General features: G+C 41.6%; 1 protein-coding gene across 4 annotated transcripts; it reads right to left on the bottom strand.

Annotated features, from left to right (window-relative positions):
- Positions 1 to 1743: 1743 nt before the first annotated feature.
- Positions 1744 to 22333, bottom strand: LOC105014868 (calsenilin-like). 4 transcript variants are annotated; one of them, XM_010877520.5, is made up of 10 exons: positions 22149 to 22331; positions 12009 to 12189; positions 11378 to 11380; positions 4667 to 4791; positions 4316 to 4385; positions 3944 to 4014; positions 3694 to 3801; positions 3159 to 3263; positions 2901 to 2963; positions 1744 to 2446 (listed from the first exon to the last, which is right to left on the bottom strand). In XM_010877520.5, the coding sequence occupies exons 1-10, from the start codon at positions 22272 to 22274 to the stop codon at positions 2399 to 2401; spliced, it is 900 nt and encodes a 299-aa protein (XP_010875822.1). In that variant the 5' UTR covers positions 22275 to 22331; the 3' UTR covers positions 1744 to 2398. The 4 variants fall into 4 exon arrangements, with proteins under 4 accessions (XP_010875822.1, XP_019908690.1, XP_010875823.1 ...); XM_020053131.3 differs by lacking the exon at positions 22149 to 22331 and adding an exon at positions 17511 to 17719; XM_010877521.5 differs by lacking the exon at positions 11378 to 11380 and having other exon boundaries at positions 22149 to 22333.
- Positions 22334 to 23796: the final 1463 nt, after the last annotated feature.

Here is a 23796-nt window from a genome sequence, read left to right as displayed (position 1 = left end):
AAAACCCTCTAAAAGTCAGAATGCATTTAAATACTGCAGGAAAATATTTTGAATGGGGCTCAGTTGTTTGAGAACCCATATTACCATCATTCCCTGGCAAAGAGGACTAAAATTTGATCAACTGCATAGAAGCGATTGGCACTCCGGCTCTTTACTGGCAGGAAATTAGAGACAATTTATATTTACATTTTAGACAGCTGGATTGGATGGCCACATAATTCAGTTTACTGAGTAAGTAGCTATATCACAGTCAGTGCTGGAAGGAAAGTCTAGTCTCATAATCATTGCTGGCATTAAACCACAATAGCGGGATGTGGAAGTGACATTGGGACATTTCAGATAACTCTTTACAAAGGTTGGGTTTAAGAAGTACATGATTTTCAGATGAATTTATGACATTTCTCTGTTGATTTTACCTTTCGCTCTCAAATGATAACTATTAATCTCTCTGAATTGATGACTTATGTATAACTGCCTCTATGAATGTCTACGTCTCGCCATGAATGTTTAAAACTATATCTAAATATTTGCCCCACATCTGTATTGCTGCATTTTCTATTTTTTTACTGAATCTGGTTAGATTTTTAAAGGTGTACACTCTCAAACCATAGAGGGAGTCTGAGAGGAAATGTTTTGCTTGATTAATTTGTTTTGGTGTGCTAGGTAATAAAGCAGGTAATCTTCATTCATGAAGTTGTCGCCTCCATATTGTGAATAAGATATTGCCTCCATAGGTAATACATCCCAATGAAAGGGATTATTAGGGTCAGGGGTTTGAAAACCTTGATAAACAAGGCCTGATTTGGGCCAGCCCTACCCAACATAAATCTGACTTTCACCCTTGTCATCAGATTTGAATCTAATCTGCTTTGTATAATATAATTCTAGGACAGAAGATCAGGCCATGTGTCTGTGAGCTGAAGCACAGCTGTGTTCCATTCAAACCCATGTTTATTATTCCAATCTGTAAAGGTTTTGGGTGCCATTGATCCCATTTTGTCCAGTGAACACCAAACACTGCATTGCACATTTAGAAGCTTATAGCAACGATCAAGCATGGTGGCAGCTGTGTCATGGTTTGGGGATGCTTTGGTGCAACTCACCATCATGGAAGAAAAAATAAATTCTGCTTTGTATAATAGAATTCTAGAAAAGAATATCAGGCCATGTGTCTGTGAGCTGAAGCAGAGCTGTGTTCCATTCAAACCCATGTTTATTATTCCAATCTGTAATAGATTCTAATTCAAGTATACATACTCTATTACAGGGGCTGAGTCATTGGCTTACTTGTGATCTCCCATGCCGTCCCTACAAAGTTGCATCATGTTATGCCAGGCTTGTTCTCCATACTCAACCCTTCCTTCTGTTGCTCTTTTGTATGTTAGGTATGCTCTGAGTCTTTTCGTTCACACACACATGCACACACACACACAAGTTTGTACAGCTACCCTCATGGGGACCAAAACATTTCAATTGCATGCTCCCTTGCCCTACACTTAACCCTAAACCTAACCCTTACCCTAACCTTAACCTAACCCTAAACCTAACCCTAACCTTAACCTCAATAAAGTAACATTTGTGCCTAAACTTTCCTAAATGTAATGCCTAACCTTAACCCTAAACTTAACCAACAATGCCTGGACCTTAAAGAAACCCCAATTCTAACTATAAAATCAATTGTAAGTTTGACCCTAAACCTAAACCCTGAGCCCGAATTTGTACTCTTAAAAAAACATCTAGGGGTCATTCATAACCATTTATTGCCACAGGAAAATAACCACCATTTCAAGTGATCATGCGTTGTGCAGGTCAATTGTTATTAAGAGTGCAATTCTGGAATCAAGTGATAATCAACAACATTTTAAAATACTGTACATTCTCTCTCCGAGTACGCAGTGGGTAGATGGCATCATGTAGAAGCTGATTCAACCCTGCCCCACCTTGTCTCACGTGCACACCAATACAATAATATTGGAACGGTTTCAGCCTACTGAAGCAAACATTTTGTGTTTGTGTTTACATCGACGTGCACTGGCCTCAGGCAAACATGCAAAGGATCCCAGTCAGTTCAAGATGGATTAGTAGACACTGTATACTGCTGTACAGGGCACCAACGTGTCAGTCTTTATGTTGCTGCTCCCTGTGGGTCCATGTTAAAGCAAGTACATCTGTCAGCAGAACCATTGTTTCCTATAAGCTGTGGAGTCAGATATTTAAAGAGTCACGTTTCTCTATGTTCCCTGTGAAATGTTTACTGTCCTCAGTTTGAGGTATGCAAATTGTCTTTAATTTTCAAATGGTGAGATTTTAAAGTGCAGAGGGCTTGTTCCACAATAAAGCAATAAATGGGAATCAGAACTTTGACATCTATCAGTGTTTTTCCCATCTCTTCTTAGATCTAAATGACATTCTCAAATAGCTGCATGGAGGCCATGATGTTTTCATCCTGGTGAGAGAAATGAAAAGTGGAGGAATCAGTTGTTTTGGACACAACGGCAACTGAACACTATTTATGGTAAAACAGTGGACGTTGCAAGACTAAGTTGTTACTTATCATCCTGTCAAGCAACTACCAGAACACCCGGAATGTTACCCAGCCAAGGTAAAACCATGTAATACTTTGTGGCTTATCTGGACATTTTAACAGGACACATTTGTATCAGTCACATACAAATTATATGTTATACAGTAAATGTTATTGCAGGTTTAGATAAATGTTTTACAGTAAATGTGGTCGCAGGTATAAATAAATGTATTACAGTAAATGTTTATGCAGTGTAGATAAAGGTTTTACAGGAAATGTTGTTGCAGGTGTGGATAAATGTTTTACAGTAAACATTGCTGCAGGTGTGGATAAATGTTTTATTTTTGCCAGTAAAGGAACTGGAGATTTTATATACCTTTTTACAGGTCTCTATGAATTCATCAATGGTCACGACCCCGTCTCTGTTCCGATCCATTTTCTGTAAAAGGTAGCCATTAATGGCATTGTTCGATGAAATGCTGAACTATAGCCTCTACAGGAATAGTGATGCTTTTAGGCTGGATAAACAGTAAAGCCTTAGGACCTAACACAAACAGAAGCTGTGTACCAGGAGGTGAAATGTGTGAAGTGGGGATGGGAGGCTATACCCAGGGCATCTACCCTGAGTACATACCTGAAAGAACTTCTCCACATGCTCAGATGGGTCATCATCTCGTACACTTGGAGAGGTATACCTGCCCATCATATCATAGATGGACGTCATTATGGCCAGCATCTCCTACACACACATACATTCACACATTTAACATTTAAATGGGGACATCAAATTTGACCTCCTTACAAAATTCTACTTTTACTAATCCTAAACCTATACTGTAAACCTAACCTTAACCATAAACTCAATAGCCTAACATGTATGCCTACACTTACCTTAGCCCTAATTGTCTAACCCTTAATCTAACTGGTAATGCCTAACTTTAACCCAAATTCCAACCCTACCCACAATTGTAAGTTTGGCCCGAAATGTAATGCTTCATTTTAGAAAAAGAAATGCCTTTTTAAAAATGGTAACATGAAAAAAGACCACATTATTCACATTCTTCTGATTTTACCACAGTTTTAGGATTTCTTTTTTGCAGTGTTATGTCTAACGGAACATGTCTATTTTAACAGACAAGAAACCTTGGATGTGAAACTTTACACGTTACCTCCTTGGTTATGTAGCCATCCTTGTTGATATCGTATAGATTGAAGGCCCATCTGAGTTTCTCTGTGTCTGAACCTCTAAGCAGTACAGATAATCCAATCACAAAGTCCTGCAAAAAAAAGTTGTATCTATGCAGGTTTCTTTTATTGAACAGAACACTGGGAGAGCGATGGTTAAATATTTTGGTGAAGGTACAATGAAGGTTTCATGTGAGACAGCAACTGACCTTACATAGAAGGCGCTTTGCTTACCTCAAAACGGATGGCGCCATTTCTGTCCATGTCAAAAGCGTTGAAAAGGAAATGTGCATATGTGGTGGCATCTGAGAAGTGATTACCAGTGCAATGTTAACATTCCATGTACAGTGGGTGACAGGGGGTTATCCCCTCCCCTTTTGTCCACTTTGACGGTTGCTCATGATGAAATGGGTTTATAGCAGAAACTAATCAATCACTGAGATTCTGAGCTGTCAGAACCTTGAATCTTATGATAAAATGTTGATTCCAAATCAGTATTACAATGCTGCCTGTCCAATAACAAGCCCCTGAAATAGCTGACAACACAGCAGCAGATGGAAGGGCGTCTCCCACCTATAGGCCGTAGCCTCCCCTGCATCACCCTACCTCCCTGGGGGAAGAACTGTGAGTAGATGGTCTTGAACGTCTCCTCGTCCACCAAGCCACTAGGACACTCCTGTTCAGAGGAAAACATAGTGACTGTATGTATTGTGCAAAGACGACTGAGCTGTCCCACATCACTGTCCTCAGATGAATGCACTCCGGACAACAGCGTTGGCTAAATTACGCACATGTAAATGAAATACATCCATTATATATTACGACTGATTTGTTCAATGGGTTGAACACAACTAATAGATGTTATATGTAAAAGGTTGGAAATTGAACTATGTTAAAGATATTTGGAGATATTTTGCAGTCCTTCAGATCCAACAGCCCACCACTTCCCAGACGCACGTTTTTAAAGCCTCTGTAGAGCGACTGAAGCTCCTTCCGGGTGAACTTGGTTTGGCTCTGGAGCTGCTCCAAGCCTTCTGGCTGGTAACGAACAGCAGAAAGCTCCAATTCACAATCACTACTCTCTGTTGGAGAGAAGAGAGGGAGAGAGGGAGAGAGGGAGAGGAGGAGAGAGGGAGAGAGGGAGAGAGGGAGAGGAGGAGAGAGGGAGAGGAGGAGAGAGGGAGAGAAGGAGAGAGGGAGAGGAGGAGAGAGGGAGAGAGGGAGAGGAGGAGAGAGGGAGAGGAGGAGAGAGGGAGAGGAGGAGAGAGGAAGAGAGGAAGAGAGAGGGAGAGGAGGAAAGCAAGGAGCGTTGGGACAAGCAGAAAGGTGAAGGGGGGGGAGAATGCAGATCAGGTGAGAGACAAGAATAGCACGAGAGGGGAGGAGAAAGATTGAAACCCAGAAGGGTGAGGGAAAATATGCTTGAACAATTGGGGGGGAAAATTATTGGGGGAGGAATTATTGGGGGAGGAATTTTTGTGGTAGGTAACAGAGAATTATATTGGATAAAAAACATATTTTGGGGTAAAATTAGGGTAAACAGGTGGATAACAACGTGATGAGAGAATAACAAAGACAACACGCAGAACTAAAATAAATACTGACGATTAGAATGTGGGGCAGAGATCGAAAGACGTTAGAGACAAAGGAAATGAAGAACACATGGAGTTTGAACTGGGTGGGGGGGGGTGCTCACCATCTATGGTGAGAGAGGAAAGAGAGAAACAGGTCAAGTAAGTCAGGGAGAGATTGAAGGATAGGAAAGTGAGGAGATGAGAAGAGGGAACACATACAATCAAGTTAAGTCAGAGGCTCACAGTATTTAGTTTACAGTTTATTTCCTATTTCTATACACCAGTAATAGGTCATAAGACCTTTGTCCTCTTGAGGAATTTTGCTTGAGTTGCACTGAGAGTTAGCTCTCTCATAAGGTGACAACACTGAAATCCACTTAAATCACATAGCTTCAACTACCAACAATACAGTGCAATAAGATTCTCTATACGTGTGGGGGATATGACTGCCTTGATAAGAATATGAACTGAGAAATCTGTCTGTTACTTACCATCTAATAACAAGGGTTCCCAGACACCAAACTGCTTGAACACTACAAAAAACAGGCCAATGACCACAATAATTGCAATCAGTTCCATACCTTCCAGTACCATGTCCGATTGATTTCAGGAATAACCTATAACCAATACATAAAATAAATATGCATGCTACTGGCCAGCACTAAATATATATTCAATGAACTTCCATAACTTGTTTTAAGAACAAATCTTGGCCCACAGTTAAAAGATGTCTCAAAATAGCAGCGAACACTGACATCTGTTGGTCACTCTCTGCCCACTCGACCCCCCGCCCCACACACGCTGTTAAAGCAGGTGATGCCTGGATGCGACGAGCCTTGTCATGGTGAGAAAGGTATGACACAAGGGAAAGGGCCAGTGAAAGAAAAGCTCCAGTAACCGTTATTCCATTTCGGCTGTCGTTCATTAAACCCTTTGATCTTCAGCCAAAGAAAAAAACGGAGCTCGTTGATATTGTCTTCAAAAAGTCATTCTAAGCTGAAGTCCAGTGCAAGGTTATGTTTCCTCATCTATCTAATCTCTCCGTCGCCACTGAAGTACCTTCTGCAGTGATCTGTCCCAGTTCAATGTTGTAACCCCGGCATCTCCCGTTTTAGGGAAGCCCGTCCTACAGGTCCATCAAGATCAAGGCATGTTCCCTCTAGGTCACTCTTCAATTGGAGTGAGCGATGAAGATGAGAGAGATGGGGAGCAACCACAGGGAACGATGTGTGCTCTTTTTACTGATGGTTTCTGATTGCCCAGACTTTACAAGGATGATGTAAAGCTGTAAACCAAGCATTGATCCACATCCGCTGATGGCTGGAATATGACCAGCAGCACTTAGAGTGAAGGAGTCGGCCCTGCCCTGTGGTGCTGCCTGTGTCTACAACCCCATTTACACTAATACGCCACATAGGCAGAATGCCAGATTACCAAGGAAACAGTAGGTTGTGCTTTTATTTTAAAAAAAGTCCAAAGCTGATGTTTCGATTCTGTTCACTAAAGGACTTTTAACCAGGTAAACAGAATTCTGTAACAGAGTTTCGCTGTCCGGAAAGTATACTGATGTCTCTTTAAAGTTTCTCCATTCACAATCCACCAACGCTTTCATGATATTAGTTGTGGTGTGCTTGAGGGGGGATCAGATACAAAGAGCAGGGCTGAAGATGGACTGAGTTCTTAACTGCTGAATGTGCACATATTAATGGACTGACTTTAAGAGAGGGAGGGGGAGAGAGGATACATAAATCTTAGGGATGCAAAATGCAAGTCTAAGGACTGGAATGGGAACAAGACTGAAATGCATTTGATATATATATAATATATAATATATATGTACAGAGAGAGAGAGAGCGAGAGAAAGAGAGAGAGAGAGAAATGGTGTTAGCCAGTTCACTCTCTCTTCTAAATACCCAGAGATCCTCAAGGTGCTGCCTGAACCCTTTGACTGCTATAAGGAAACTCTTGAGCACCACAGCACTAGAAAGACAGTTCCAGAACCGAGTCCCTGTTAATCTTTTAAAATATGGGAAAACTATTTTTACATTTTTAAATTTAAATCAAAGACAGCAAGAGATGAGATGAGATGTGCTGATCAATTGTGCATTTTGCATGAAAGGCCAAATGCAGGCTTATTGGCATTTCAACAGTAATGAGAGAAGCATTACGGTCTGCAGTCCCAGCCTGTCAATACATCAGCAACAGTGCCTGCCAGATAGATAGTGTAGACCACTGTTCTCCCTCCCTCCCAGACAGACAGACAGTGTAGACCACTGTTCTCCCTCCCTCCCAGACAGACAGACAGTGTAGATCACTGTTATCCCTCCCAGACAGACAGACAGACAGACAGTGTAGACCACTGTTCTCCCTCCCAGACAGACAGACAGTGTAGACCACTGTTCTCCCTCCCTCCCAGACAGACAGACAGTGTAGACCACTGTTCTCCCTCCCAGACAGACAGACAGTGTAGACCACTGTTCTCCCTCCCAGACAGACAGACAGTGTAGACCACTGTTCTCCCTCCCAGACAGACAGACAGTGTAGACCACTGTTCTCCCTCCCAGACAGACAGACAGTGTAGACCACTGTTCTCCCTTTTTTCTGCATACAGCAATGCAATGAGCAGTGCTACGTTTCTTTGTTTACAACCTTTTGCCATTTCTGTTTCTTCTTCGTTTTGTGTAGATTCTGGTTTAATAAATATGACACTGCCCTTTAGTTTAATCATCACAGTATAACACCAAGTCAACTAAACCTCAATCTGTCCAGTTAGGAAGCATAAGCGATTGTGAATCAATGTCACTTGTTTTGGTGCAAATGAAAGTGACAACAGGTGCACTGGAGAGGCAACAGCAAGACAACCCCAAAAAGGGAATGGTTTCGCAGGTGGTGGCCACAGAAAATTGCTTTCCTTATCCTTCCTGACTGATTCTTCTCTAGCTTTGCATTTTGCAAGTGTCCTTGTCACTGCTGGTAGCATTTGACGGTACCTGCAGCCCATTCAGATTGCACAGGTAGTCCAGATCATCCAGGATGGCACATCCATACATGCCGTCACAAGAAGGTTTGCTGTGTCTCCCAGTACAGTCTCAAGAGCATGGAGGAGAAACCACGAGAAAGGCTGTTACACGAGGAGAGATGGACAGGGCCGTAGAAGGACCAGTATCTACTCCTTTGTGTGAGGAAGAACAGTTCTGACCGAACTGGCCAAAACAGACTCCATGAGGGTTGCATGAGAGTCCGACGTCCTCTAGTGGGACCTATGCTCACAGCCCAGCACCATGCAGCTCGATTGGCATTCGCCAGAGAACACCAGAATTGGCAGGTCCACCATTGACGCCCTGTTCTCTTCACAGAGGAGCGCAGGTTCACACTGAACACACGTGACAGACGTGAAATTATCTGGAGATGCCATGGTGAATGTTGTGTTGCCTGTAACATCATCCAGCATGACCTGTTTGGCGGTTGGTCAGTGATGGTCTGGGGAAGCTTATCCTTGAAGTGTCACACAGACCTCTGCATGCTAGCCAACGGTACCTTGACAGCTGTTAGGTACCAGGATGAAATCCTCAGACCCATGGTCAGACATTTATACTGGTGCAGTGGGCCCAGGGTTCCTGGGTGCAGGACAATGCCTGGTCTCATGTGGCCAGAGTGTGTAGGCAGTTCCTGGATGATGTAGGCACTGATGCCATTGACTGGCCCTCATGGTCTCCAGACCTGAATGTTATGTAAAAGTGCATCTGATGCCGCCAAGCTCACTGATGCCCTGATCCAGGTCTGGTAGGAGATCCCCCAGGACACCATCCGCCGACTCATCAGGAGCATGCCCAGACGTTGTCGGGAGTGCATTCAGGCACATGGGGGCCACACACACTATTGAGTCACATACTGAGTTGCCGTGATGAAATTCACGTAAGTTGTAACAGCCTGTGATTTCAATTGTTTACTTTTAATTTTCGGTGTGAGTTTGAAACCAGTCCTTGGTCATTTCTTTTCACTGACCGTTAAAAAGTCATTTTATTTTCAACGAATTACACAATGTACAGTAAAGATTTTGATCTTTAATTTTTAATTTTATTTAGTTCATCGAGACCTGATGTGTGATTTAAGTTCCCTTAATTTTTTAAAGCAGGTGGTCACCTTGGTGAACACCAGCGGACGAGGCCCACTCATCCACACTATGTAAAGCCCATGGACCACCCTGGGACACTGTGATGACTGATACTAAACAGTAGATGGCAGTCTGTAGACATGGTTATATGTAGTCTCTGCTAGGAATGACTGGAGTGGGATTAGTGCTGACCCAGGGCTGGGCTATGTGGGCAGGATAGATGGGGGGGGGGGGGGGGGTCTTCTCTCATGTGTGAGTGCACATGAACGTGTTAGCCTGTCTGCACACACAGAAAGGCAATGTCAATAATTTAGAAAGGTAGAGAAAACGTGGACAAACTGTAACAGACACTCCGCCATTCCCTCCATATTTAACTCATCCTTTAACCCATCAAAAGGGACAAATATGCACATCCAAGGTTCAGGTGCTTCAACACATTCTGTCAACAATATTTTGTATAGCCGCTTCAGTCAAGGGCCGCCCATACAGCATCGTTTTTATCAACCTCACTGGGGAGGAGAGATCCAGAGGAAAAAGGCCAGCCTTTACAAGGTCTGATTCTATGGACCTGTGTAGACTTGGCCCAACAGTCTCCACTTCTTTAAATAGATATTCTCTACATATGCCAGGATCCACTCTTGTAGCCATCGCTTCAGATTCAGCTCAGTAGCGGATCGACTGACATTCCTTTTTAGAGTACATTCATGGTTCCATCAATGATGACAAGTCTTGCATGTCCTTTTGCAGCAAAGCAGTAAATACTGTGGAATGCGTTGTTACCAGACATACTGGCAAAATGTTTGTCAAAATGCACCATAAATAAATGACAGGATAGGAAAAATGTCAGTGGGGTTTATAGAAGAGAATTATAATCCCATTTATTTATAATCCCTGATAATATTATCCCATTCATGCATTGTATTCCATATATATTGTGACAACAATTTATTTAAAATAAAATAATAATATAATAATATGTTCTATTCACACTAGCAATGAGAATCTCTCACTGAACCGTGTAGAACAACATACGCAGGAGCTGTGCTTTGGCCAGATCCCAGACCTGGAAGGAATAGAACCTCATTGGGAGTTTTGTTCACCTGGTAACTAACATGGTGCTCTCCGTCGAAAATGTGCTGTGGCCGGTAATAGTTGTTTTTTTGGTGTGAGATGTATTTAGTTGCTTCCCCCAAAAAAACATTTCTCCCTGATTATTTATGTTACTGGAGGGACCAACACAGCCAGCCCTCCAAGGTCATGCTCGTTCCACTCCAGTACACATTGAGTGAGACATGGTCTGGAGTATCTGTCATAAAAGTGTCCCACGTTACATCGGAGGTTGAAGTGTGACAATCGGCAGCTGATGATGGACACACCCGAATCCTTTCACCTCTGGATGTGACTGCAGCCTTTGACAGAGTTCATCACGAGATAATCACAGACAGGATGGATGAGTTACAGAGAACTCTCTGGAAGACCACTCCGGTGCTCTCACACCTGTCCTACTGACAGACAAAAATGTGTGATACTTGGCAGTTATAATTCCTACTGTGCCAAAGTCAATGAAAGATCCCACGAGAGGTCACTCATTAAAATGTGTAGGTACTTAGTGTTGGTTGTTTCTAGACACCTTGGATCTAGGTTTCATTTCATTTGACTCAAAGCTAATGCTAGCCAGATTAAATCAGTTTGCAGGTGAATTTGGTTCTATGTTGGGAAACATTTCTAATTAAATATAAAACAGAAAAAAACATATTAAACTGGAACTTGCAATATTTTACATTGCAGTAATACTATTAAAACTATACACTCCGTGTTTTCTAATATGATCTGTTGGGATTGTTTTTTTAAATACTTTATTATTTGTTTTTGTAGTTTTAGTTTAGTTTTCTACATTTTGTGAATTGAGCATGGTAAAAGTTCAAAAGCAAAACATCCCCCAAGGCTATGTAGCAAAAGATACTGGTCAACGATTAAGACCATCTGACAAAATAACTGGCAAGAGTCTCGGTCAGGTTGGAGTTATTTTCCAGTGATGACTGATACATTACTGTTAACACAGGCAATTTTATTTCAATAACAATTTTAAACTTTAATGATTTGTATAAATTGTGAGAAAGAGAAATAGTAAAATATGAATATAAATTGATTAAATAAAAGAGTGTGAGAGAGCTGACAGGACAAAGCCTAGCAGTAAGACTACATCAATCAATTTATTGGGGGTTGTCGAGGAAACTATAACAAAAAGAGATGATCTGATAGATCAGTGGGCTGGCATACTAAAGACACAGGAGAGAGGGGGCTAAAACAGAAACTGAGAGAGAAAGAGTGTGAGGGAGGAGAGGAGGGAGATAGAGCTGGAGAGAGAGAGTGGTAGAGAAGGGGGCAGGAGAGAGGGAGATGGAGTTTTTAACACAGTCCTACAGTATAACACAGGGCAGACGAATTACCCTTCATGTATTCACTTGGAGAAAGACTCCATCCCCTCCCCGTTGCTCACCTTCATCCCAACCTCCCCCCAGCTGTCCACAAAGGCTACAACACAAACAACCCTGGATCTGAGCCTTAGTCTGGCGTCACCAGCCCTTAGTTCTCCTCCGTCCTGACCTACCTGGACCCTGTGGGTTGGTTGTGCTGTCGATGATCCATTTGACGAGGCAACACTTCATCAGAGATTTGCGAGTGATACGGGGCTTCTGCCATTTCACTCTGTCCTCCCTCTGTCCTCCAGGGCTGGGCTCCTTCCCGTTGGCATCAGGAAGCAGGCCACCGTCCAACCCCTTCCCATCAGCCTGTTGGGAAACACACCCCGGGGTTAACAGAGGACACAGGGAAACATCAGACAGGGCTTAGTACGCCCAGGGGTTAGTACCGAGAGGGGTTAGTACACTTCAGGACGGGGTTGGTATAGTACACTTCCGATAGGGGTTAGTATAGTACACTTCAGACAGGGGTTAGTATAGTACACTTCAGAGAGGGGTTAGTATAGTACACTTCAGAGAGGGGTTAGTATAGTACACTTCAGAGAGGGGTTAGTATAGTACACTTCAGAGAGGGATGTTAGTAAAGAAGGATTAGTGAATACCAGAGATGTGGACTCAAGTCACATATTTTGCAATTTGACTTGGTAAAAAGAAAAAACACTTGCAACTTGACTTTGAATTGATGCCTATGACTTGTGACTTGAGCTGTATGACTCAAGGGAATAGGGTTCAATGTTCTCAACTCGTACCCATTGGGTGAGAGTGGGCGGGATAACAACAATACTTCACTCTAGTTTCACTCTGACCTAGCGTTTAGCTATCAACATGAGGTTGTCAATTCGGATGTGATTGAGAACTCGCAATCATGGCATCTGGATGTGTTTTGAAAGTAGTTACACTTGCATTAAATTACTTAGTCGAGGTTGGGGAGAATAATGACAGCAGTATGCAAAACATGCAAAACTAAAATGACTGATGCACCACAACGTCTATCCTTGTGAGACTCCTGAAATCCCACAAAGACAGGTAAGATTTACATTATGGGCGGTGCTGTGCCTATCAAGCTAGCTAACGAGCATTAATGTCAGAATGAGATACTGTTAAAATAACGTTAGCGAAGTGGGGAGATGGAAATCAAAATTCTACTCAAGGAATTTCCTGGTGATTAATTTAACAACAGTAGTCTGAATCATGTAGGGTTATACAGCATGTTCCTCAATTGTCATTTACTAGTGAAATTCTCATGGCATCTCATTTCTTTAGCTAAGTATTTCAGGTAATATTCTCAAATTCAGGAGCATGTAATGGCTCTCCCTAGAATGTTTTTCAACGTGGACAGCATTTTTGTTTTGTTTTTAACATCCTTAAATAGGCTTACTATTAAAACATACATTTTATCTAAATACATAAAGACAACTGACAACATGTAAACCCATAAATTAAACCAACTGATTAATATTAGGTTATTTTAGCTAATTATTAGGACAACAGAAAAAATATTTTAGCATCTCCATCATATAACAAAACTTTTCTTAACCATTGACTTGAAGTCTTAAAAGCAAAAATTAGGGACTTGAGGAGTCTATATCTCCTCAGAACTGAAGATCATAAAACAGGCTCCATGGGAGTGAGAGCCACAGCAATGGGATTTTTGTTTTTGTGTGCATGCGTGTAAATGGCTGTATGGGTATTCTTGTTTTGTTTCTGTGTTTGAAGAGGGAACAGAGTGAAACGTCAAGGGAGATTCCCAGCCCCAGTCGTATCCTCGTCTACTGTTTAAAAATTGAAACGAAGCCTCGGTCCACAGAGCAATGAGAAACACACTCAATAATTCACACTCCTTGAGAACAGCATCAATTAAAGATCTGAGTCGGACGCCCAGGTGTAGAGAAGCACTAGCCATGTGTTATCAACCAGGACATAAGCAAGAGACAATTGACCCTCCTCTTTTCTTTAATACAGAAATGAATAATAGGTACCCATAAATAATTACTTCTATAGCAGAGGAAAGGGTGAGATTTAGTTCAAAATGTGAATTGCTAGCTGAAGTCCCTTGGTTACTATCATCTTAATTAACATGGAGTGGTGGTTTGGGGATGTTGAGGTTGCTTGTCATAATATAACTATTACCCTAAATGTGGAAATGTAGTAGGGTATTTCCAAAGATTTACATGTCATTATCTACATAGTAGTGTATCCTGCAAAGGTACAAAGTTGAAATATGCCATATACTGATTTTCATTTTGGTATTATTCTACAAACTGCCTGTTAATATCATAAGCTCCGCTCATATACAACTGATTGATTTGACACACAATTGGAGATGTTCCTGTGAACTTCACATGATGCGTACCTGCTGCTGAGAAGCATCCCCATAGCGTGATGTTCCCACCATCAAGCCCTTGGTCACCTCCCCAATGATAGCCCTTCTTGCCCAGTTACTTAGTTTGGCCGGAAGGCCAACTCTAAGAACAGTTTTGCTGGTTTCACACATCCTCCATTTCACACAGGATGCAAACATATTGAGGTGTCCCAAAAAGGTTATGTACTTTAAATAATCTTCACCCAGCCCAGCCAGAACAGGACAAGCTCAGAATCTGACTCCACTTTTTTTCCCCTAGTTTCCGACCCTACAAAGGATGCAACACTGAGCATCAATTTGTTGTTGATTGTTCTTTGGGGTTTCAGGCTGGGCATCTGTATAAGAACATTGTGACAACTGCTGATATAAAAACCTGTTTTATAAAATGTGATTGATAGAAATTGTATTTATGGAGCCCACAGTGTACCTGGAAACTTCAAATAATTTAACAACTTATAACCATCCCCAGATCTGTGCCCTGACAAAATCTTCCTTGGACTTTGTTGCTTTGTTTTTGCTCTGACATGCACTGTGAAGAGTGGGACAAAACACAGATCAACATTATGACCCACCTGCCTAATATTGTGTAGGTCCCCCTTTTGTGTGAGGTTTTCACGTCACTCCCGGTCCAACTCCTCCCAGCCACGCTCCGCACCTGCCACCGTTTCACTTCCCAACACGCATGAACGCACCCAACACTCCAGATCCCAATCACCGGAATACTGAACACCTGTGCCCTGTTAACCCCTCTATTTAGCCCGTGCTCTACCTCCCCTCCAGCGTGAGGTATTGTTCTTAGTGGACCTGCCAAGCCTTCTATCGCGCTCTCTCATTGCCTTGTTGATTCCCAGCCTGTTGTGTCTCTACCCTCCTGTCCCGTCCTATCTCCTTGTTACAGAACCCTGCGTCTTGACCTGTTCGCCTGCCCCATAGCGTCTCTCCCAGCCTAACCCTGCCTGTGTTGTTGCCCGTACGGACTGCCTTCCCGGAACACCGACCTCCTTGCCTGCCCCTGGATACTCTTACTGTCTCTCCCAGCCTGTGCTGTAGCCTCCGCGGATTGATCACCCGGCTTCCTGACCTGCTTGCCTGCTTCTGGGTTTCTCGTCCCTGTCCATCCCTGCCTGTGCCTTCGCCTTCGAGGACTGTTCTTCTGGTTACCGACTCTCTGCCTGTCTTTATCGTTCTTGTGCTAGCCTACTCCCTTGTGCGACGAACAATAAATCTACAATTGCACTTCTGCAATTGGACCCACACTACTCTGGTCCTGGTGTTCACTACATTTTGCCACATGGACTCCACTAGACCTCTGAAGCACGTCCCACAGATGCTTGATTGGATTGAGATCTGGGGAATTTGGAGGTCAAGTCAACACCTTGAACTTGTTGTTGTGTTCCTCAAACCATTCCTGAACCATTTTTGCTTTGTGGCAGGGCGCATTATCCTGCTGAAAGAGACCAATGCCATCAGGGAATACCGTTGTCATGAAAGGTTGCACATGGTCTGCAACAATGCTCAGGTAGGTGGTACGTGTCAAAGTAACATGAATCCACATGAATGGCAGGACCCAAGGTTTCCCAGCAGAACATTGCCCAAAGCATCACACTGCCTCCGCCAGCTGGCCTTCTTCCCATAGTGCATCTTGGTGCCATGTGTTCTCCAGGTAAGCAACGCACACACATCTGGCCATCCACATGATGTAAAAGAAAACATGATTCATCAGACCTAGCCACCTTCTTCCATTGCTCCGTGGTCCAGTTCTCACGTGCCCATTGTAAGCACTTTCGGCAGTGGATAGGGGTCAGCATGGGCACCCTGACTGGTCTGCGGCTACGCAGCCCCATACGCAACAAACTGAGATGCACTGTGTGTTCTGACAACTTTCTATCAGTACCAGCATTAACTTTTTCAGCAATATGAGATACAGTAGCTCGTCTGTTGGATCGGATCACACAGGCCAGCCTTCGCTCCCCATGTGCATCAATGAGCCTTGGCCGCCCATGACCCTGCCGCTGGTTCAAGGAAGGCTTTTCCTTCCTTGGACCACTTTTGATAGGTAATGACCACTGCAGACCGGGAACACCCTACAAGGGCTGCAGTTTTGGAGATGCTCTGACCCAGTCTTCTTGCCATTACAATTTGGCCCTTGTCAAAGTCGCTCAGATCCTTACGCTTGCCCATTTGTCCTGCTTCTAACACATCAACTTTGAGGACAGAATGTTCACTTGCTGCCTAATATATCCCACCCACTGACAGGTGCCATGATAATGAGATTATCAGTGTTATTCACTTCACCCATCTGTCAGTGGTCATAATGTTATGGCTGATTTGTGTATATAGACAGTGTAACGTTGCTTATAGGAGGCAGAACACAGGCGCAAGTAGAACGGAGGACTTTTAATAAAAAAAGAGAGACGTGACAAAACTAAAGTAACACTGGTAAAGTCAGTAACAATAAAGAAGTGCCTGTGTTCCAAATGAGGGTGAAGGATTGTTGGGTCAGGACATCTAAATCCTGTACAATCATTCAAATTTGCCACAGGGGGACTCCAAACAAGTTCTGGAGACATCTCAAGGATAATTAAAGCTGAAGTACGTAACCTTCAAGAACAGGAAGTATTTCTGCATAATTTTCCCAGAAACCCTGCCTGTCGCTGGTGTCGCGTCAGTTCACTCTTAAAGCCCTACACATTAAATGTTCACTTTATTCTGCTCATCTAAAAAATATGCCTTCATTTGACTAGGTGAGATGACATGCTTTTAACTATATACTACAATGAATTAAACTAAATGTATCTGATGTAGCATGAACACGGAAATGTGAGAAAAGCTAGCTACTGGTCTAAACTCACCCTGGTAATGTTTTCCGATTACAGTACTACTATCTGTGCTGGTAAACAAAGTAAACAGCATGTACAGACGGCTAAATAATTACCTTGGCTGCTCGCCTCTTTTTTCACATAAAGTTTGCTAGTTAACCAGATTGGCAAATCGTTTTTACCAGGTAATTAGTTATAACCAGTTACTAACAACAGAATGAGGTTATTCTAGGCAGCTAACATTGCTGGCAAGCTGATATTATTAGAACCTGGTAGTAGCAGCAAACATTTAGATCAAACATTTCCAATATCTGCTAATTTGATGAAGTCAGTAACTATAGCCATGTCTGCTCTGTCTGTATACCTAGCCACATTAACACAAAAAAGGCAATTACTAACAATAGTGTGAGGTTAGCTAGGTAGCTAGCGTTTTAGCTGACTTAACTTACTTATATAACAGAAGAATTGCCACATCAGTGTGACAGTGTAATGCATATTGCTCCTTGAGTTCCATCCATCGTGGACAAGCAGCTGCACCAATGTTCGTGTTTTCGAACAGCGTCTATCTGCCTCTCTTTAAGCAGATTTTCTTTCTTTTGAACTAAACCATATTTTCTTACCGTTACATTCTGACCTTCTTCAATTTTTTATAAAATTGACTAGCGTCTCTCACTACTTGATTCAGAAAATGAGAGTAGTCACTTCCTTATTTTTTTCTGCCCCAGCTCTTTTTTTGATATGTCAAACGCATCACATCCTGTACGCAGGACACCCTATACAGAGGTTTTTCAGATGTAGGCCTGGGACCATCTGATATGGTATGTAAACATCCACAATCCAGATTAATAGAATAGCAATGTGTTAACACAAAAAATCTTACGTCCTTCAGCTTTAAAACTCCTGGTCATAGACTATTATTCATACTCACACTGTACAGTAAGTTGCTTATTAGATGTTTATTACTGTTGAAAATACAGAAAATGACTGTAAAACCAAGACCGCTTTGAAGCACTTGTATAGGCAGCAGTACATTATGTTGAGCCTAACAGACAGCCATGTGGGAGGTCCAGCAGGGTTTAACTATCCCACCATTATAATCCAAGTTTAATGAAAACTGTGGGCGACTGTACCACGTATGTCACAAACACATGCCCTCATTATCATTACTTCTCCTAGTGTGTGCAGCTCGTAGCACAGTACGTGGAGCACAGTGACAGGCAGAACACGTCTACCGCCATCTGACACCACCCTAGTAACTATGGCTCATGACAGGACTGCTAGGTCCAGATTGGCTGGGAGACAGCAATCCCTACGGATTCATTTTTACTGCCTGAAGGAACTGAAAATGTCAATTCTATGTTTATTTACTACTCATTCAATGAGCCTTCATTTTGTACTACATCCTTTCAGATCCTATGGGTTATATAAATCCTATGACATGTACTGTATGAGCCTTACATGATGGAATTTGGACGCTATTTGTTTGCTACTTTTCTATTTACACACGGGTCCTCAGTTTCTGTGTCCTAGTCCAACTGTAATGCTTTACAATAGTTGTTTAGATTTGGTGAATGCTTTTAACCGACTACCCAGGAAGGCGTGGATTGGAATGTGTTTACTGATAATGCAGTTGGCTAAGGGGTCGTAAAACATCCCCCAAACCCACATGTTGGCGTATAACAGAGAGATTCTGCAATCTCTCCAGCGTCTCTGCATGCGTCTTAGCTCTCGCAAATTTAAATCTTCAGAGAACTTCTATCTTTGATACTTGTAATGTGATTGTGTACTCTCTTTAACATTTACATTCACCTCTCACATTAATTCAATTACTCTTTGGAAATATATATAAAACAGGTCAGAATCCAGTTCCTTCACTGCCCTCAACCTGGAATACAACAGTGCAGTTTACTGTAACTTTTTAGCTATTTAATAAGGAAAGCACATGAGGGAACCTTTCTTGTCATACACTGTAAATACCCCAAATAAAAAAATAAAAATATTATTCAAAATATTTGGGCTAATAAATACATGAACATTCTCTTACAGAAATACTTCCAACTTCCTGCTTAGTCCCAAAACAGCCTTTTAAGAGGTCTCTTCCTCTTTCATTCAACCCTGTTTTATCTTCTCCAATGGGAATGCTCATTATGTAGCCCACAAGCACTTCCTCAGATGTCTGTTTTTCTCAGTCGGTTAAGGAATGGAGGAACGGAAAGTGCCTCTTACTTATTTGGCTGGTTTACTTGATTAATGAATAATTCAATATAAGTCACAATGTGGTTACAATTTAATCTTATACCTCTGGAATCACAATGTATGAAATTCCTTTTGTATAGGTCTACCTGAACCAAATCTAATTTAAAACCACTGCTGTGGTCATCACTACCCTCTTGCAAAAGGACCAGCTGGATGGCAAAAATAATGCAAGTAGTTCCTCAAAGGTAATTTGAATAAAAGAATAACTATTCAGCATAACAAAATAGTTGAAAAGAAAAGCTTTGAGTGAGGAAAATAAGGGTTCAATTGTGGCTTTACTGGCAGAGGGATACAGTGAGCGTCAGGTTGCTTCCATCCTGAGAATTTCAAAGAAGGCAGTTCATAAGAACAAGTTCAAGCAACAGACATTGGGGACAACAAAGCTACAGACTGGGAGGGATAAAACGACTGTCCACTGCAAAAGATGACCGTCAACTCATTTGAATGTCACTCAACAACTGTTGGATGACATCATGTAACCTCCAAAATGGCAAACAGCACTGTGAAATTTGGTGGAGGATTGGTGATGATTAGGGGATGCTTCAGCAAGGCTGGAATCGGGCAGATTTGTGAAGGACATATAAATCAAGCCAAACTACAAGGTTATCCTGGAAGACCACCTGCTTCCTTCTGCTCTGACAATGTTCCCCAACTCTAAGAATAGTTTTTTCCAGCATGACAATTCTCCATGCCATACAGCCAGGTCAATCAAAGTGTGGATGGAGGACCACCAGATCAAGACCCTGTCATGGCCAGCCCAATCTCCAGACCTGAACCCCATTGAAAAGCTCTAGAATTTAATCAAGATACAGTTGAAGGTCACAAGCCATCAAACAAAGCCGAGCTACTTGAAATTTGTGCCAGGAGTGGCATAAAGTCACCCAACAGTAATGTGACAGACTGGTGGAGAGCATGCCAAGATGCAAGAAAGCTGTGATTAAAAATGTGGGTTATTCCACAGAAAATTAGATTTTCAGAGTTGTTTATTACCAGTTCTCCAAGGTTATGCAAACTTATGAGCACAACTGTAATCAACCCATATATAAAACTGCAAGTCAATTGGCCTTACAGTTGAGGCGGGAGTTTATTTTATTTCCATATTTTAAAATCCAAGGAAGATTTGTTTATAATGTCTGCACACAAATTCCCAGGCCTGTACATCAATCAGGGCAGCCAGGGCACAGGTTAAAAATGACACAGCACCACCTATGGACCAATCAACACCATCATTTCATGCCAAATTAACACTTGGCATATAGTTATGGCCTGCCAAATTCAAAAACACTTTTCACCTTTATTAACATTAATTTTTATTATTATTATTAGGGCATTCTAAGGAAAATAATAATAAGGAAAACAACAGATTACCTGCTACACAGAAGACCTAAAAGCAATGTGTATTTGTGATTTAAAACAATAATAATTTTATTTGACAATTATATTAATTGTCAAGCCTATAAACTAAATTGTAGTAGCCTACAGTATGTCCCAATTGCAATGATAAGCTTATTGATTACCCAACATAGGAATGGTCGGTTAGGGTTGTGCTCTGTCTTTTGACACGGCGATGCCCATCACATTTTCTGTTATCATTATAAACACCTTCTTAAATGTTGCTTGCATGCGGGAGTTGTGGTTCATTGAGCCTGATGGTGTAACTGAGAACCAGCCATTCACGAACCAAAAACTCAGGGATTACCTCACCTGGTTATTATACGTTCAGAGAACCCTGAATTTGTTCAGCCATTTCCTGGAATAACCTACTGGTCTGGAAGCTAGGTGGTACATCACAGAGCCTTTGGGGCTCCATCTTCTCATCACGCCTGGCTGCATGGAATAGCTGGGATTCAGCTGATTACTGTCACAGAGGATTTCACAACACTACTGCTGTATTCTATATGATTTTCAGTTAAAAAACATAGTACAGAGAGAAAATGGTTACACAATTCTCCCTCTGTAGTTTTGATGGTTGGTAATAATTTCACAAATATGACATAGGACAGGTGCTCAGCTGCTAGAAATGACAGTGTGAGTTTAATATTACACAAGGAGTTATTGCCTTTGGTGCTCCTATATCATTGTTATGTTTCACCCTATGCCAAAACCTTGTACATACATTCTAATTGTCTATTAAGCAAATGCAAAACAAATCCATTCATGCCTCTTGGATTCATGCCATTCATGCCTCATGGATTTAATTTTGGATTTGTTTTGCTTTTGCTCTATAGACAATTAGAAATGTATATAGATGGGTGCTGTATGACTGAGGTAAAGTTGGTAACTGAGGTAAAGTTGGGATTTGATGCTACTGTATTTAAATGTATAAAAAACTATGATAGGTTACCTTATATACAGTGATATTAATTGTGGCGCCTCAACATCAACAAGTAAGTCGAGTCGTTTTAACCCCAATACTAATACTAATTACAAGCAAGCATACAACACAATAACGCGAAGGTAACATACTATACCACAGATGGTAAGATAAACGATGTTCAAGTTGAAATATCAGAGCAGTTCTAACATCAGTGAAACAAAATATATTAAATCTTTGCCAGTGCATCTTCAAGCAGTTTGGTTACTAATTACTGTCTTCATGATACTCACGTGTTTACACTGTAAATCATGTCCTGCTCAATATTTTGTTTCTACAATTTGTTAATGCACGAAAAACTTGCGCATGGATTTAGCAGGTCTGGCAGCTTTGTACTGAACTAACATTTGAGAGTTAATCTGCAGAGTTAATCTGCATAATCAAGCATTGGTTATTCAAACTAAAATAGCACAACAAACAAGACGAACTCTGCCTGTTTTTTTTAAATTGATTTTACCTGCATGATGTTGATGTTACGCTGAGCTGTTATTCTTTGCAGTAAACCGCGTTTTTCCAGTCGTGAGCACTTTCTGTTTTGAGGATCCTGGTGTGTGTTAACCTTGTGATATGTTAACTCGCGCATTTCTAACAGAGAGAGAGAGAGAGAGAGCGTGAGAGAGAGATGGAGATCGAGGCAGAGAGAGATCTAGTGAGAGAGCGAGATGGAGAGAGAGTCAGAGAGAGATCTAGTCTGGCCTTTATAATTTATACTGGCACTATCAGTATGCCTTTCAGGTGCTATCCGTGGTCCTTAGCTCGCTTTGCGATTACGTTTCTGATTGCGTGCACATTGTCCACATGTAAACAGCCTAGCCAGACAGTCAGAAAACTTGGACAACTATCTGTCTCCTAATTCATTTGAACCCATTTGAAGGACGCAAGAAAATAAATACATACAATTTGGATTAAGTAGGACAGTTACAGAACACTGCAACTACTACTATGGGAACTTAAAACCACTGTATACACGGTCTGCAACAGACAAAACAGTTAGTGATGATAAGGTTTCTCTTTGATATCTGAAATCATTGGATGATCGGCTATATGCCACTTAGATCACTGACAGGAGAGCTGTGCGGTACTGACAACCGACCCTTGGTTTGAGAGATTAGACAAGCTAAGCAGAAGACGACGGGATTAGAATGCTTGACCTCGGCACTGTTATTGTTCTTTTCATGGGTCTAAGTTTTTCTTTAGTTGTGGCTATTTAGGCTAGGTGTTAGATAAACAATGATATATTTATATCACTAATGATGGCCTTAACATAGGATCATTGTGAGGCAAGGTCAAGGTAAGACTGTCCACTAGGAAGATGTGAATGCATATCATACCAGACTTTGATTTAATGACTACATGTACAGTACAAATGTAAAAATAACGGAAGTGCTGATGGTTTCTGATTGCTAGAGACATGCAACAGCTTTACACTATTTGGTCTCTAGAATGAGCCTGCACTCTTATTTCATTTCTCAATAGTTATCTGAGATTATTTTCCTTAAATGGATTGTCCTCCTATGTCTAACCTCTTGCAGCTTTCATTTAATTTCTCTTAATACTCAATTAGGAGGTTATGTCCTTTTGAACTCAATCAAGAACAGAACAGAGAACATTTAATCAGGTGTTAATAATCCTAATAATAAAAATACTCCCCACAGACATGTTTCTACAACATTGCTAACTTAGATTAGCTGAAATTGCATTTTTGTCTGCACTGACCTGCTGCTGAACAGACAGGCAAAATAAAGTGTTTTCATTAGCCATCAAGTTCACAGTCTTGCTCTCTCCACTTCTGATCCAATACAGGAATAATTGAGGGGCTTCCATCAGAATATAAACTGCAAAGCAATTGGTGTAGTGCAATATGAAAGCAGAGCACTATCTTGCTAGTTAACTATCTGAATATCATTCCATTCACTGCTTTGATTTGGTTATCACTACATATAGCCATAGTCTTACCTTTAGTTTGGTAAGCACAAGCTCTGCTGTATGTGCTAAAATACATAAAACCATGAAATGACTTTCGAATCACAATAAAGTCAATACCCTGCAGCAGGCATAGGAGGTTTCTCTGTCGTGTCTTTCCTAGCCATTTGAAGGGGTAAAGG

The sequence above is a fragment of the Esox lucius genome, chromosome 14, assembly GCF_011004845.1.
Source record: "Esox lucius isolate fEsoLuc1 chromosome 14, fEsoLuc1.pri, whole genome shotgun sequence".
Classification (NCBI taxonomy): Eukaryota; Metazoa; Chordata; class Actinopteri; order Esociformes; family Esocidae; genus Esox; species Esox lucius.
The sequence above is the reverse complement of the archived record's forward strand: the minus strand, read 5'-3'. Positions and strand labels throughout refer to the sequence as shown.